Source organism: Astatotilapia calliptera, chromosome 15, assembly GCF_964374335.1.
Source record: "Astatotilapia calliptera chromosome 15, fAstCal68.1, whole genome shotgun sequence".
In the NCBI taxonomy this organism is placed as follows: Eukaryota; Metazoa; Chordata; class Actinopteri; order Cichliformes; family Cichlidae; genus Astatotilapia; species Astatotilapia calliptera.
The window spans coordinates 41,603,128-41,617,542 of NC_137436.1; the positions used below are offsets into that span (position 1 = coordinate 41,603,128).

At 43.3% G+C, this 14,415-nt stretch overlaps 1 protein-coding gene across 1 annotated transcript in view; it reads right to left on the reverse strand.

Moving 5' to 3' along the window:
- LOC113006687 (cadherin-2-like) overlaps positions 1-14,415 on the reverse strand; it is a 103,071-nt gene that overhangs the window by 3,651 nt on the left and 85,005 nt on the right. The window contains exons 14-15 of the mRNA XM_026142789.2: positions 10,659-10,798; positions 2,909-3,070 (exon numbers count right to left, since the gene is read on the reverse strand). Coding sequence (XP_025998574.2) covers positions 2,909-3,070; positions 10,659-10,798 — 302 coding nt within the window. The remainder of the gene's footprint in view (positions 1-2,908; positions 3,071-10,658; positions 10,799-14,415) is intronic.

The window sequence follows — 14,415 nt, forward strand, 5'->3', positions numbered from 1 at the left end:
GTGAGCCTGTGCTGTGTGTGTGCACATCTGATTGTTCTAGAAGCTCTTCATTATTAATTGTTTAAACTTAAATTACAAGTTTGGGTTGTGATGAGTCGAGGCCAGCAGTAGTTACACTACAGACGGTTTAATGTCTGACAATATTTTCACGGACCGGCCTTTAAGGTGTGGTGGATAAATACAACAAAATGAAACGATACAGACAAAGACAAAAACTGTGGTCTTTTGTAACAATAAACATGAATTCACTGTGTAATTGTGTAACTTTATTAGCAGCGTCCTCCTGAAAAGCGCCAACAACACTGAGAGTAACATCCTCCTCTCTGCCCCTCAATGCTCTCTGGTTGCTATGGTAAATAGTTCTTTCAAAATAAGACACAACTACAACACGGGAAACGACCCAGGGAAACAGAGTTAACGATAAAACCCCCTGAAAACCATGAACGTCACATCCGAGCCTCAGCTCTCGTACCAAACGACTCACGGACCGGTCCACGGCCCGGGGGTTGGGGACCGCTGCTATAGAGCATCAGAATCCCAAACCGCTCTTCAAACAGATCAAATATGAACCTGATGATTATAAATGGCCTGTATTTGTCTTTACTCAGTCCCTATGGACCCCAGAGCGCTGTGCACTACACTGAGTCATCCACACAGTCACACACTGGTGATGGCAGCTACACTGTAGCCATGGCTGCCCCGGGGCGCACTCACAGAGGCGGTGATTATAAGAAGTTTCATTTGACATAAGAAAGGCCGCTGCAGCCTCATGCAACACTGTGACCATTAATATAAATATGAGTTCTTCTACAGCACTGTGCAAAAATCTTGAGCCCCCATCGTTTTTCAGATTTTGCTAGAAACATGAGAAATAGGTGCAGTAATTTACTGAAACATGTATGGGAATGACAGTACTTAGGGCAACAACTTGTAACAAGCTTGACAGTCAATATCTGGTACGACCACTTTGATCCTTCAGCACAGCCTGGACTTTTCTGATAATTAGATTAACCGGTCTTCAGGAATAATTCTGCTTCTCTAAGGATCGATTTTGGATGTTGGCTGCAGTTTATTCCACTTTGTGCCGAGATGACCCCACGCTGCTTCGATAATGCTGAAGTCCGGGCTCTGGCGAGGCTAATCCGTGCCTGAAAGTGTTTCATTGTTCTTTCATCCAGGTTTGTTTCTGTTGGTCGTGTGTTTGGGATGAATGACATGCTGAATAACAAGGCTGTTCCAAATTAGACGCCTTCCAGGTGTTGTTACCTGCTGGATCACAATCTGACTGGACTTTTCTGCATTCATGATCATTTTTAACAAGAATGCCAACATCACTGCTAAAATGCAGCTCCTGACCGTAACAGCTGCACTTTTACAAACACTGTACCCTTTCCGAACTCCTCCATGCAGGTTGTTGATAACTTGATATATGAGACCTGTTTTCAGCCGAGTTCTTGTATAATTTGGCTAATCTCATCCTTTTCTCCTCTCTTCTGGAGATCCAGCTTTACACTGAGACCATTTCTGCTGAGGCTGTGCAAACAGTAAATGGATAAACTGAAGCACCAGATGTATCTCTTCCACTGCATGTCAACTTTTTTGTGTATTTTTTCCTGTTTCCTAAAGACAATGCTTTCACTCTTTATCTGCTGTAGACTCTTGTCCTGACAAAATATGACAAGCAAAGCTCTTCAGGAATCACCTCGTTGGTTCAAAAACACTTTTTCTGTTATCTTTACCATTTTTTTTTTTAGATTCAACTAAAGAAATGGGCGAAAAATATTTGTTCTTGCAACAGGCTTCGAGTAATAAAGTGCATAAAGATGCAATTTAATATCAGTTCTTTACTAAACCCTGTTAAATGTTATATAAACACTGGTTTATCTCTTGATTTAGGTGCATCTTTAATACCTGATTCATACGTCAGTGTTAAGCAAAAAAAAGGAAGAAGAAAATCCTGTGAATGTCCAAAGAAACAGCATCCTACAAAAAGCCAAGAGAGTCTAACTCACTGGAAGCAAAATATAAAGAAATGAGAAATAGCTGAAAACGTTTGCCCAGTAAAACAATCAAAGTTGGATTTCCCTAAACACTCAATCAGCCCTTTAAGGACCCTCAGCTGGTCTGTGGGATTAACCAAACGTTGTGGATTTACCTCCAGTTTGGTAGCCAGGCTGTGACCACATGTCAAGCCATCACATCTCTGTGTTTTTCTAAATGTCACCTGCTCCACGAAGTGCTTCCTTCTTTCTCTTCGTGACGCTCACAACTATCATTTCCAACAGTTTGATCAAAGATGCTTAAAAAGTGTGAGTCTGACATTTATTTGAGGGAAATGTTGTAAACAGCAGAGCCTAGAATGAAATACAATCTAAATGTGAATCAGTTTAGTGATGATTAATGTGAGCTTCCCTTTTTAAATATGCTCAGCTTTCAGTTTTAAATAGCCGCAGTCAGAACTGTTGAAACGGGCCCGTTCTCACACTGGCAGCTCAGAATACCTCCACAGAGCTTTAAACAAACTGTTTGAACTTGAATATTTTAAATCCTTTAAGGTGATGAGGTAAACTGCACACATCCTGGACGCTCTTTGATGCTCGACACCAAAGGAGGAAAAAAGATGAGGGAAGCAAAAGTAACTAATGTTGGCAAATCCAGCTTTTTATGGACACAGTGTTCACTTAGTGCTGTCAGACAGACACTCTGTATTTCACTGAAGCTGCGATTCATCACTTCCTGTGTGCTTAGAAGTGCATGTGTACAACACTAGAATTTAATCTGGGAACAGTCTGAAGTGTGTGCGGCTGGAAGTCGACTGAAGCACACGCACAGGTTCGGACTGACATTTTACACAAAGATGTTGTCATCCAGGTCTGTATCCTCTCAAAGATGCTGCTTATTGCCGTACCTCGTGGATAAAGTCGCCTATGTCTCCTGGGTGGGGGGCTGCGGAGCGGAGCGGGTACTGGTGGTCATGGTGGAGGGGCCTCTCATCCAGACGTCTGATCCCCACTTTGACGCACTCTGGCTCCAGGGCATCAGGCTGCTGCAGCTGGCTAAGGTCATAGTCCTGCACACCCACACAAACACACAAATGTTGGCATTACAGTGAGTCACACAGCCCTGCATCACAATCCTGCCTTAAAGGGCTCTACAACCTGTGCAGCACTCAGAGTTCTCAGGACAGTCCATTGATGATTAATGCAGCATCCCATTGCTTCATAAGGATAATGTGTTATATTATGTATTAAACTGCTGTTTCCTGTTGCTGTTGTGTGTAAAGTTTACATGAATGTCAGAGTAATGTTGGACTTTACAGCACATACCTCAGACCAGAAGCATCGGCAGGTTAAAGCAGCTCAAACAGACCCAGTGTGAAAAGTGCCTGAAGCAGGTTATCAGCTGCCGTTGGCACTGAGATCAGCCAGTTTCTGTACATCTGAAACTATTTATGCTCAATTATACCAAGTTGCTATAACCGTTCAGCTGCTCACTTTGTGTTTTATCTACTCTCCTGTTAAAATAGCAGAGCTGTAAGCCCAGCAGTGAAGTGGGTGGCTGTGCTATTGATTTGCTGTGTGGCAGCACAGACAGAGGTGCGCAGGGATGCTCTGCTCTGAACAGAGAACAACTTCTTTGGATTTCTACTTTGCTGTTGCTTATTCAGAGTGAAAAATGAGTATTGACCACAATTAACTGTCAACAACTGCAGTATTTAAGGTGAGATAATGGAGCCATATTACTCATGTCTGCCTCCAGTAATGGGATTACACTGCTGTTTTATCCAGGAGCAACATCTCAGGGTATCATTTTGTGTTGTTGTGAATTAAGAGCACTCTCTTATATACTCTACTGTTATGTGCGGCTGTAGAGTCGTTACATGAAAGTCCCTCTCTACACTCTGCACAATGCTGCAACAGCTGTGGCCCACTAACCTGCTGCATGCAGCCAAATCTACCTGAATGTAGTGAAGAGTCAGAAACGCTGCATTTCCTGTACGGCTTAAAATGTCTCGTTACTATGCACGGAGACACGGCGACCTCCAGAGTGTCCTGAAATATGAATTCAACTTCAAACACTTCCACCTTAAAAGAGACAGAATATTTAAGCTGCCATAAATTCACACTTCAAGCTAAACGAGAAAAAATTAGTTCCTGGCCAACAATCCTCGCCATCATTGAATAATAATATATTCTCACTAATCGTAGCCTAATGCCAGGTACTCTGCAAGCCTGTGGCAGTGGAAATACCAAAAGGATTCTAAAATTCATAACGAACTTGACAGATTCATGAAAGCAGCAGTCTCCCACTCAGCTAATGGACTTATCTGTTTTAGCTGTATTTAACAGTTTCAGTGAATTTCACCCAGTCAAATGAGCACAGTTGGCTCTCGTGATGCAATGTCTACCATTTCTCCCACATCATCCTCGGGGAAAAATGAGAACGACCCTAAAGCAAACTAATTAGCATCCACTTAGAGAGTCGCAGCTCGTCTTTCACCTTCTCTCCTACAGCGTGGATACAATCAGAGGAGCGTCACAGCCTGCTCATGGTGAATGGTTGTGTCTGAGTCACCGCAGAAACCTCCCAGAAAACAATTCATGCTTTCTGGTTTCCAGGGAAAATCGACTAAAGGCTGTGGACTGACCTTGGGCTTTATTCACAATAACGACCAATCAGAAGAACACTGTGACTGAGAGCCCAGCGTTAACCTGCCAGGCAGCAACAAAACGATCTTTGCTTCTTTTCTTTCTATACTTGCCATGACCTGATTGAATGAATGTTTCATTTGAGGACTGTTTTTACAACAATGCCAGCACATTTCTGTTGAAAAGATGTAGAATTCTTTCTACACGACACGAATGACTTACAAATTGGAGACGTGACAGCTTTGTCCCTGTTCTGACGTTTAGAGGTTTAATAATAAGTGTCAGCATTTCTAAATTCAAGGACGGTTCAACTGAACGCAAAACTCATTAACCTCCGAGCATCTGCCAGGCTGACGCTGTCAAGTCCAAACCAAAGCACGACACTCGAGGACTAACTAGTAGGAAAAACAATAAAAATGTCAACTCGGTTCAATTAAAATGTATCACAAAATTGCAACAACAGTCGCCTGAAGGCGCTGAATATTATTAGGTATTGTCCCAAATCCTGGACCAACAAACCTGTGAGGAGAAACCCCCACACAGCGCATTATGGCTGTAATCACCCCGCGTAGCAACGCTGCTACTTTGTGTCTTTACAGACTGGTCGCAGCAGATGGCCCCGCCCCTCCCTGAGCCTGGCTCTGCTGGAGGTTTCTTCCTGTTAAAAGGGAGTTTTTCCTTCCCGCTGTCACCAAAGTGCTGCTCATAGGGGGTCACATGACTGTTGGGTTTTTCTCTGGATGTATTACTGTAGGGTCGACTTTACAAAGCACCTTTAGGCGATTGTTGTTGTGATTTGACGCTGTGTAAATAAAACTGAATTTATAAACTGAGTGGAGTTGTTGTCCCAGGTTTAGTCATTTGTTATGAGTGACTATATGTTTGTCTATATATCTGTTTGCATCATTACGGAACCACAATTAAAGAACAAACACAGTTTGAGATTTTCAAGTTAAGCTGAATTTTTGAGACACCTCAGAAACACAAATGTTGGACTTGAGCCTGGTTTTTGCACACTGCTGCTAACATCCAGTCGTAACAGGTTAAAACTTCCACAAATGTTAATAATTCCTTCATGACTCTTTTATGGTGCAGTACTGTGGTTCTTTCATGCTCTGGTCTTTTGTTCTAATGATGTTTTCTTGCACAAAAACAAACGCTCAGTGTTATTCTGAGTCATTGTTCTTCCCAAACACTAAATCTCAGGCTTCTCGCACTTTCCAAATCCCACATTCACCTGTGCTTGTGACGGACATTTATCCACACAGATCGCTGTTATCAGATTATGTCGAGAGAGTTTGAGCACCTGTGTATTTCACTTTGTTTCATGTCAACGCCTTTACGTAGCGTTTAAAGATAGCGTGTTATTAGTTTAGTCAAAGAACATGGTGATCTGCAGTAGTTTACAGTTGCTGGTTTGGCTCTGTCTTTGCTGCATAGATGGACCGCAGCATAGGACAGTGATGAGGCCAGATGTTGGAGCTGGGAGGAAGCGGTTTGCAAAGCAGCTTGCAGTTACAGATGACACTGTACGATCTGTCAGTTGAATGTGTAAAAGGTTATCATCAGCTGATGCTGAACTGGCACTAAGATCAGATCATCTGCTGGAGGCTGAACAACCTTGTAGCCTGTATGAACTCATGCGAAGCTCAGTTTTTGGCTAATGGTGCATAAGCAGAAGCCGGCTGAAGGTCCAATGGCCTGCATTTGTTTGCTTTACTCGTCCCTGAGGACCCCAAAGCGCTTCACACTACATTCAGTCATCCACCCATTCACACACACATTCACACACTGGTGATGGCAGCTACATCGTAGCCACAGCCACCCTGGGGCGCACTGACAGAGGCGAGGCTGCCGGACACTGGCGCCACCGGGCCCTCTGACCACCACCAGTAGGCAAACATGGGGTTAGTATCTTGCCCAAGGATATTTGCAGCCAGGAGGCAGCCTGGGATCGAACCACCGACCTTCTGATTAGTGGCTGACCTGCTCTGCCCCTGAGCTACAGCAGGTGGCAGACTGTGTGTATATGTACAGTATGTCTCTGTGTTTCTTGGTGTTGGCATGCTTAAGCACACAAGTGTGTTCCCGAGAACTCAGTCTGCTTTTTATCTGAAGCTTAAATCCAGACAAATAAAGAGCTGAGCTGCCTGTAGAAAAGAAATGAAAATCCTTATCAAACAGTGCAGATCCCCGACACCATCCAAGGCCTGTGCAGTGTGCTACTGTGGCAATGATAAAGGAAGAAGCAAACCTTGATTTTCTTTTATTAACTTTGTGTCCATTGTTTAGCCTGGAGAGAGATTACACCAGCGCTTCTGTTTATTGAACCGCAGGGAATAAAGTACGAACTGAACCAAAGTCAACCAACACGCCACTCAGCTTTCATTTTCTCTGTTTTATTCAAGGCTCTGTTGAGTGTGTTCCCCTTAATAATGTACTTTGTTATGATGTTTGGAAAAACTTCATCACTTACAATATTGATAGGATTCGTCAAGCTTATCAAGGCCCAGTTTTCAAATTCAGAGAAATATTTAAAATGAATATCTTTTGATGGAAATGTCCGTTTTTATTTTAGAGGAGCTGGAACAAAGCCTCGGGGCTTTCATGACCCTTTGTGTTCAAACTGGGTTATAAGTTGCTGAGTTAGACTCAAATGTAATAACTGAGGAGGAAACGCCTTTTCCAAAGCTCTGTCTAAATGTGAGCACAGCTACAGCAGAAGGAGGAAGAAGACGAATGAGTCAGAAACAATATTAAGTCCAAACTAATGTGAGCTCAATGAACAAAACAACAATAACACAGATGTTGACCCTAATACACTTCAGTACTAAGCCAGGGGCCGACGCTTTCATCCCTTAGAATTTATTTGCCCTCAGTCACGCGCAGCCACGGTATTTAATCGAAGTGCATTTTATTTGTGTTCGCTCTAAATTGGAAGATTATTGTGATCGTGAAATATTAAAATAAAATTATATGTAATTTTGGTCACTCATAATAAGCATCACACTCCACATCAGCAGGCCACTCCTGCTCACAATCACAAATGGAGTGAGGAGAAGGAGTGGAGAAAGACCGGAATAACTCTTGGAGTCGCGTCGATCGTTGCATCCACACATGTATGTGAGCAGCTGTTCTCCACCATGTTAAAAACAAACGCCGCTCACAGACGAGCTCGCGGTCCTGCTAAAGATGGTTCAGGAGCAGACGGCCCATTAACCAGGTAAAATAAATATTTCTGCAGATATCTTGTAAATATTTTTTCTTCGTTGTTTAGTGACACAGCGCTTTTTTCTAATTTATTTTTTAAATTCAGGTCGAGGCTCGGCGACACGCTCTGAGAGCCCAACGCCGATGCAAGGATGAGGCTCACGACAGTTTTTGTTACGTGCATCATTGAAGTTCAGCTTTTTAATTCATTTGACAGAGACCTTCAACTCAGAGTGTTTCTTTCTGTTATTATTTTTTAAGAGTCCAAAATGTTCAAAATGTGTTCATCACATAAATAAAATTGAGTTTCTCTGTAGACCTTCATGGATTTCATAAGCAACACACTACAGTTTCTTATACAAAGCATAAGGTAGAAACCATCTATATACATCAGTGTTATCTTCATTTTAGATGTCAGAAAGTATGTGCAGTGTTTTGGGTCCAAATGTGTCTGTGGGTGTTAAAGGCGGCTGCTCTAAACACTTCTTCACGTTCATGTTGTGCTTGTAGCAGCGTGTGACTCCTCTCAAACGGTTCTGGTGCCAGTTTGTCATCGTGCTCACCAGCATCACTCATAATAATGAGACTGTCCCATATTTGGGATCTGACTTATTCCCGAGAATTCTGCTGTGAGACTAAAGAACAGACGTGATGATGAGAACCATCATCAGGTAAAACGAGAGCTCTGCAGTCCCGCTGTTTGAATCACAGCAGCATGCTAGCATGCTCAAACCATTGAGTCAAAGTACAGCGAGTACAATCATCTTTACCGTCTTACTATTAAATGTCATCTTTACAAATACAGATATACAGCGCGCACAACCAAACACAAACTTCCTTCTAAATTCAGGAATTTCATGTGAAGAAAGTGGTGACCTCGCGGTACTTAAAGAAATCAGGAACCAGCATCACTGCGACGCACCACGCTACACGCTTACAGCCTTAGTGCTGCTGTTGGGCTGACGGCTATCGGGGGCTAAACACTTTAAGGCTGTGCCAGCTGGTGATGACAGCGGCCTTCACTTTTTGATGAAGGGGCAAATTTCTTGATTGTGCTCTGTTCAGCTCTGTGCAGCTGTGAAACCAAACTCTCAGGCTTAGTAAAAGTTTGATGTATGAATCGCTGAATTGGTTGCACCCTAAATCCAAAAGGCAATTTCACTCATTTCACTTCATTTTGAATTTTCTTTCCTCTTTGAAATAGTTTTTTGTCCCATATTCATCTTTATACCCTCTCACACACACAGCCTGATATGGTCTTTCCAGAATGAATCGTCGTGTGACCAGAATCATCTTCCCTCCCTTTCTGCTGTTTCAGGTCATCTTACAAAGGACACATTTATTTATCTTTTTGTTGAATCTGCTGTTGTATTTGTGTACTTGTAGTGTCATGTTGTAACATGTTTCTATTTGTGTTTTAGGTCACCTTCAAAATAAGATGCTTTTTTCAGGAGGCTACCTCGTCAGTGATGAAGCCTCGCGATGTTAGCTTACTTTATGACTCTGCTGATTAGACTGGTGTAATATTTCTAAGCCAAATTCTACATTTATTATTAGAGAAGCATAAATATGATCACAAAAATGAAAAAACAAACCATTGTTAGTCTTCCACAGGCTAATAATCGACTGACTCTGCTGTTTATTTCTGATACTTGAAGGAAACTAAAGCATAGCATCGATATTACTTCAAGCTACGCTTTCTGCGAGTACCAGTGCTTCTGTATTACCGCTGACATCGTCTTGCTTCCATTTTGACTGACTGCAGTTAGTTTGAAGACGCCCAGCAGGCAGGAGGAGAGGCGCTAAACAAAAGGACTTACAGATGAGAAAATGGTGCAGCCTGAGAACCGCAGCCTGCGTTCTCCTGCATGCTTTTTCACATTTTTAAACACACTTCCTACATCGTTCACAGTTTAACGTTTGTTGTTTCGCAGAGAGCCGCTTCTATAGAAAGTAAAACAGGCCTGAGTGTGGTCGGCTGGGTAAACGGGGGTTAAACATTTCCGCAGTAGAAGTGCGGAGCGGCTTATGTGCTTGGCACCAGCAGAAAAGTTGTGTGGAGACACAGGAAATTGTTCTCCAACAGAAAGCAATTAATCCTGTTTCGAGGTCCTCTTTGTAGTACACTTAATCTTAGCTGGAGGACAGATGATTGAAAACTGCAGAGAGGCAGAGTGTGTGTGTGTGTTTTATGTCTTCTATCTGAAGACGTGTGTGTGTGTGTGTGTGTGTGTGTGTGTGTGTGTTTTATGTCTTCTATCTGAAGACGTGTGTGTGTGTGTGTGCGTGTGTGTGTGTGTGTTTTATGTCTTCTATCTGAAGACGTGTGTGTGTGTGTGTGTGTGTGTGCGTGTGTGTGTGTGTGTTTTATGTCTTCTATCTGAAGACGTGTGTGTGTGTGTGTGTGTTTTATGTCTTCTATCTGAAGACGTGTGTGTGTGTGTGTGTGTGTGTGTGTGTGTGTGTGTGTGCGTGTGTGTGTGTGTGTTTTATGTCTTCTATCTGAAGACGTGTGTGTGTGTGTGTGTGTGTGTGTGTGTGCGTGCGTGCGTGTGTGTGTGTTTTATGTCTTCTATCTGAAGACGTGTGTGTGTGTGTGTGTGCGTGCGTGCGTGCGTGCGTGCGTGTGTGCGTGCGTGTGTGTGTGTGTGTTTTATGTCTTCTATCTGAAGACGTGTGTGTGTGTGTGTGTGTGTGTGTGTGTGTGTGTGTGTGTGTGTGTTGCTGCTGTATGGCAGTGATGGAAGGAAGCAGGCTAATATAAATAGTTACAAAAACATGAAGTGTTCATTTGTATACCTGGTCCTCCTCTCCACCGCCCTCCTCATCATATTTCAGGATGTTGTCGCGTACGTCGTCCTCCGGGTCGATGAGGAGCTGCTTGGCCTGGCGTTCCTTATCCCTCCTCTTCATCCACATCACAAACAGCAGCACCAGCACTGCAACGCAAGAGTGACGCAAGCAGATGAGGACACACGAAGACCTCAGTGAGCACCAGTGAGTTTCCATGAAGGGCTTCAGAGACCACCAACTGTTTCATGTTTAGCTCAGACTGAAAGAACACATCTACCAATCAGAGGCTCCGTTACAAACCCCCCATTGACTCACAGTAGGAAAGAAAACTGAAAAAAGACCCATCCACTGACATACTGAGCCATCCCATAGTCACAGATATATCAGATATGGTTCTGTCAGAGATGTAAGCTGGAGTGGTCCCAGTATGATGTTACACTGGGGCCCAGTATTGTCCAAAAACATCTCCCTGCCCTAAAACACAGCAACGAAGTCACTTTGCTTTAGTTAGCAGCTACATGTTTGTGACGAGACCTTCAGCCATCCTCTGTTTTGCATCTTCCTTTGAAAGCATCAGCAGACATTTGTTAAACCTTCCACTAAGTCCTGCAGACCACACGCTGCCTCGCTCACACGACATGCATGTCAGTTATGCCAGCAGTGATACGTAAATATGCCTTTGGTTTAATTCCTCTCTTTGTTTTCTGTGAATTTGCAGATATGTTCCCTCTTTTCTCTGCGTCTCTGCTGTGGCAGTGTAGCAGCAGTGAAACATCTCACATGCAGTTTGTGTATAAAATCATTATGTTTCCATTGTTTATGTCTGCCACCTTCAGTTCTCTGCAAACTCGATATAAACATGCAGTCCATAAAGCAGCTGCTGCATGGGCCTGATTTTCATTTGAATTGAAGCACGGCTGTCCCATCAGATCAAAATGCTGCACTTTCTCCTGATTTATGGTTTCACATCTGTCTTTTTACAGACGGGTTCACTATTTTAACCACGAGGCAGTTCTCCAGGAGACCGACTTCATCATCTCTGATGCAAGATTTGAATTACCACTGCAAAGCCCCTGTTATCTCCTCAAGTACCTTGTACACAGTCACAGTTCAATACAAAATAGCTGCATGTTTCACTCCATTCTTTAAAATACTTGCTCCCCTACGCTGGGATTTCAGCTCTTATTTTGAGACAGCTGGTGGGTTTTAAAAGTCAGTGTGAATCTCTCTGTCTTACTGATCACATTAATCTGGAGGGATTTATGAGACAGCTCAGGGTGCGCCTGCATTCATGAACCTGCACCAATGTACCTGCACAGGCCAAAACACACGAGGATGCTGAGAGAAATTCTAAATGACAACTGAAACCCCAGAGAGCCGATAATGTCACCATTAGTAACATTTCTCAGTATAACCATCAGCAAAAGCTGGAAGCTATTCACCCAACTGCCTTTCAACAGGACACCAGACAACACATCCAGTCTATTTAGAATGCAAATCACTGCTGCTCCACAATTTACATCATCCCATAATGTGGGAAATGTTCCTCAGTCTGAGACCTAAACTTCCCATCTGGAGGTGTTCAGGCCCGGGAGCTGGTAGACGTAAAGACACATGCAGCTTTGCAACTTTCTCTGACAAACACATCAAACTAAGGAGAATAGTTCACACCCTGGAAAGTGCTGCACATTACCTTTGGCCACCAAGGTCACAAAATATGGAGTTCTGAATTTGGCCAAAGAAGCACACAAAAAAAGATAAAACATGGCCGTTTCCATATAAACAGAAAATCATGGGGCCCAGCTTGTCTACAGCCTGACTCTATTCAAAATACAAGAGACATTGATGCACTTCGTTTTATTCCAAAATCATAAATAACCCAGGCTGCTGGTTATAAATGGTGTTGGTACCCAGTCATATGCAAAGTGTTCAGACCAAGGGACACATTTCAAGAACTGTAAATTCAGGTCAAAGTAATGAGAAATATCTCAAAATAACTAATTTGTTTTTTATATAAATAAATAAATGTATATAAACAGGTGACCGTAACTGTACATGACTCCCCTGCAGTACCGTCACGGCCCACCAGGGGCCCACACTATAGCACACATTATATCCTGATATAATATGATTGAAAAAAAACCCCTTTAAGTTAGGCATATGTGTGCTTGTCAGCTACACATTTAAACACTGCAGCTCCTCTCAGCTGACCAAAGGAATCCCAGCCAGTTAAATGTATATTAATATACAACTGAAGTTCCAACGCCAGCAGCCCTGACAGGCTTCTTCGTCCCCCTCCTCTCTTTCTCTCTGTGGATGGAAACTGAAACCGACTGAGCGGGGAGAGTGCTAACCCTTAGATAAGCATGCAACCAGTGATGTGCAGCCACACTTTGCTCAGGGTGTGGCTACGAGCATTAGCAAGGAGGGCTGTGAATTTCATTTGTAAAACCAAGGAAAGCCATAAAGTGTCGAGATGACATGAGCATTTAGTCTGACTGGTATCCCCGTGGGCAGTTTCTTCTGCTGCTCTCTGCTAGCTTTAGCTTAGCTTATCTGTGCTGTTTGTGCCTCTGAGTATTTGCAGTTACCTGACAGGTGACGCAGCGTGCTGCCTGCCCAAGACGTTTGTGCTTCAGTGTTGGTGAGTGAAATTACAGCAAGTCCTTTACTCAGCACCAGTTAGCATGTTTGTTTGCACCCATACTGTTTATGAGCGTAGCTTGCTGGTGTTCATTTATAAGTCGATGCTCCAGCCTTTCATCGACTGTAGCCGCATGTCACAGGGCTGCGGGCATCTTTTATATACAGTCTATGGTCACGAGCTGATGGCATTATTTAAAATAAAGATGCATTATAAAGATGGTAATAAACATACTGACAGTTCTCTGCACAGCCCTGCTGTCTTTGCTGCTACACAAAAGCATTTGCAGTAAAACACCAGGAACCTTCATCTTTTATCAGAGGCTGAAGCTGCTTTAGTGGTGGACACTTGAATCTTCCCCACATCAAGGACTTCATTTAAACTGATCTGACTTCACTTAGCTCTAAATCTGAAACTCCTCACTGTGATGTCTTTCAGGGCTCAAGCCTCAGTTCAGTATTTGCTCTTGTGGCTGCTTTCGTTGTCCCTCAGTTCCTGAAGCAGGTCCATGAAAGGCATATTGATGTGCTGCTCTCCTGCTTGTGGCTGTTTCCTCCGACTCCATTTGACCTCCTCTCGGCACAGCCAGACTTTAGCAGCGGCGGCGTTTTTGTGCACAAAAATGGCCGTCATAATGATTTGAATGCTTTGTTCATGCCTTGTGTAACTTGAGGTGACATTACAATTTCCAGTAAGACTGCAGTTATTAAAATATAGTACAGCAGATTTCATTAAAGCTTCTCTGGCCCTGAATGTCGCCTGCTGCACTAATCATTTTTCTGCCACAGCTCACTGTAGCCTGCAGAGCTTTGGCGATGGCTCTAGTTTAAAGTCTCCTAGCTGGCCCAAATGCCTTTATTCTAACTGGCTAATCAAACAGTTTGATCCATCATGTGAAACCCGAGTGAGAGCTCTGTGTTTATTTCTTTAAAAAACCTTTAAAAGTGTGACTCAGTGGTTCAATCGGGCTTCAGATCTCTTCTTTGTATAAGAACACTCTGCAGTGCTTCAGCTGAGTGATCAGTCAGGCTGACTTTGTTTGCTTTCCTGCTCTTCTGTCACCTGTAGCTTTGTGCTGAGGAAGCAGCTCAAAGGGCCACTCAGAGTGTCCAAGCACAT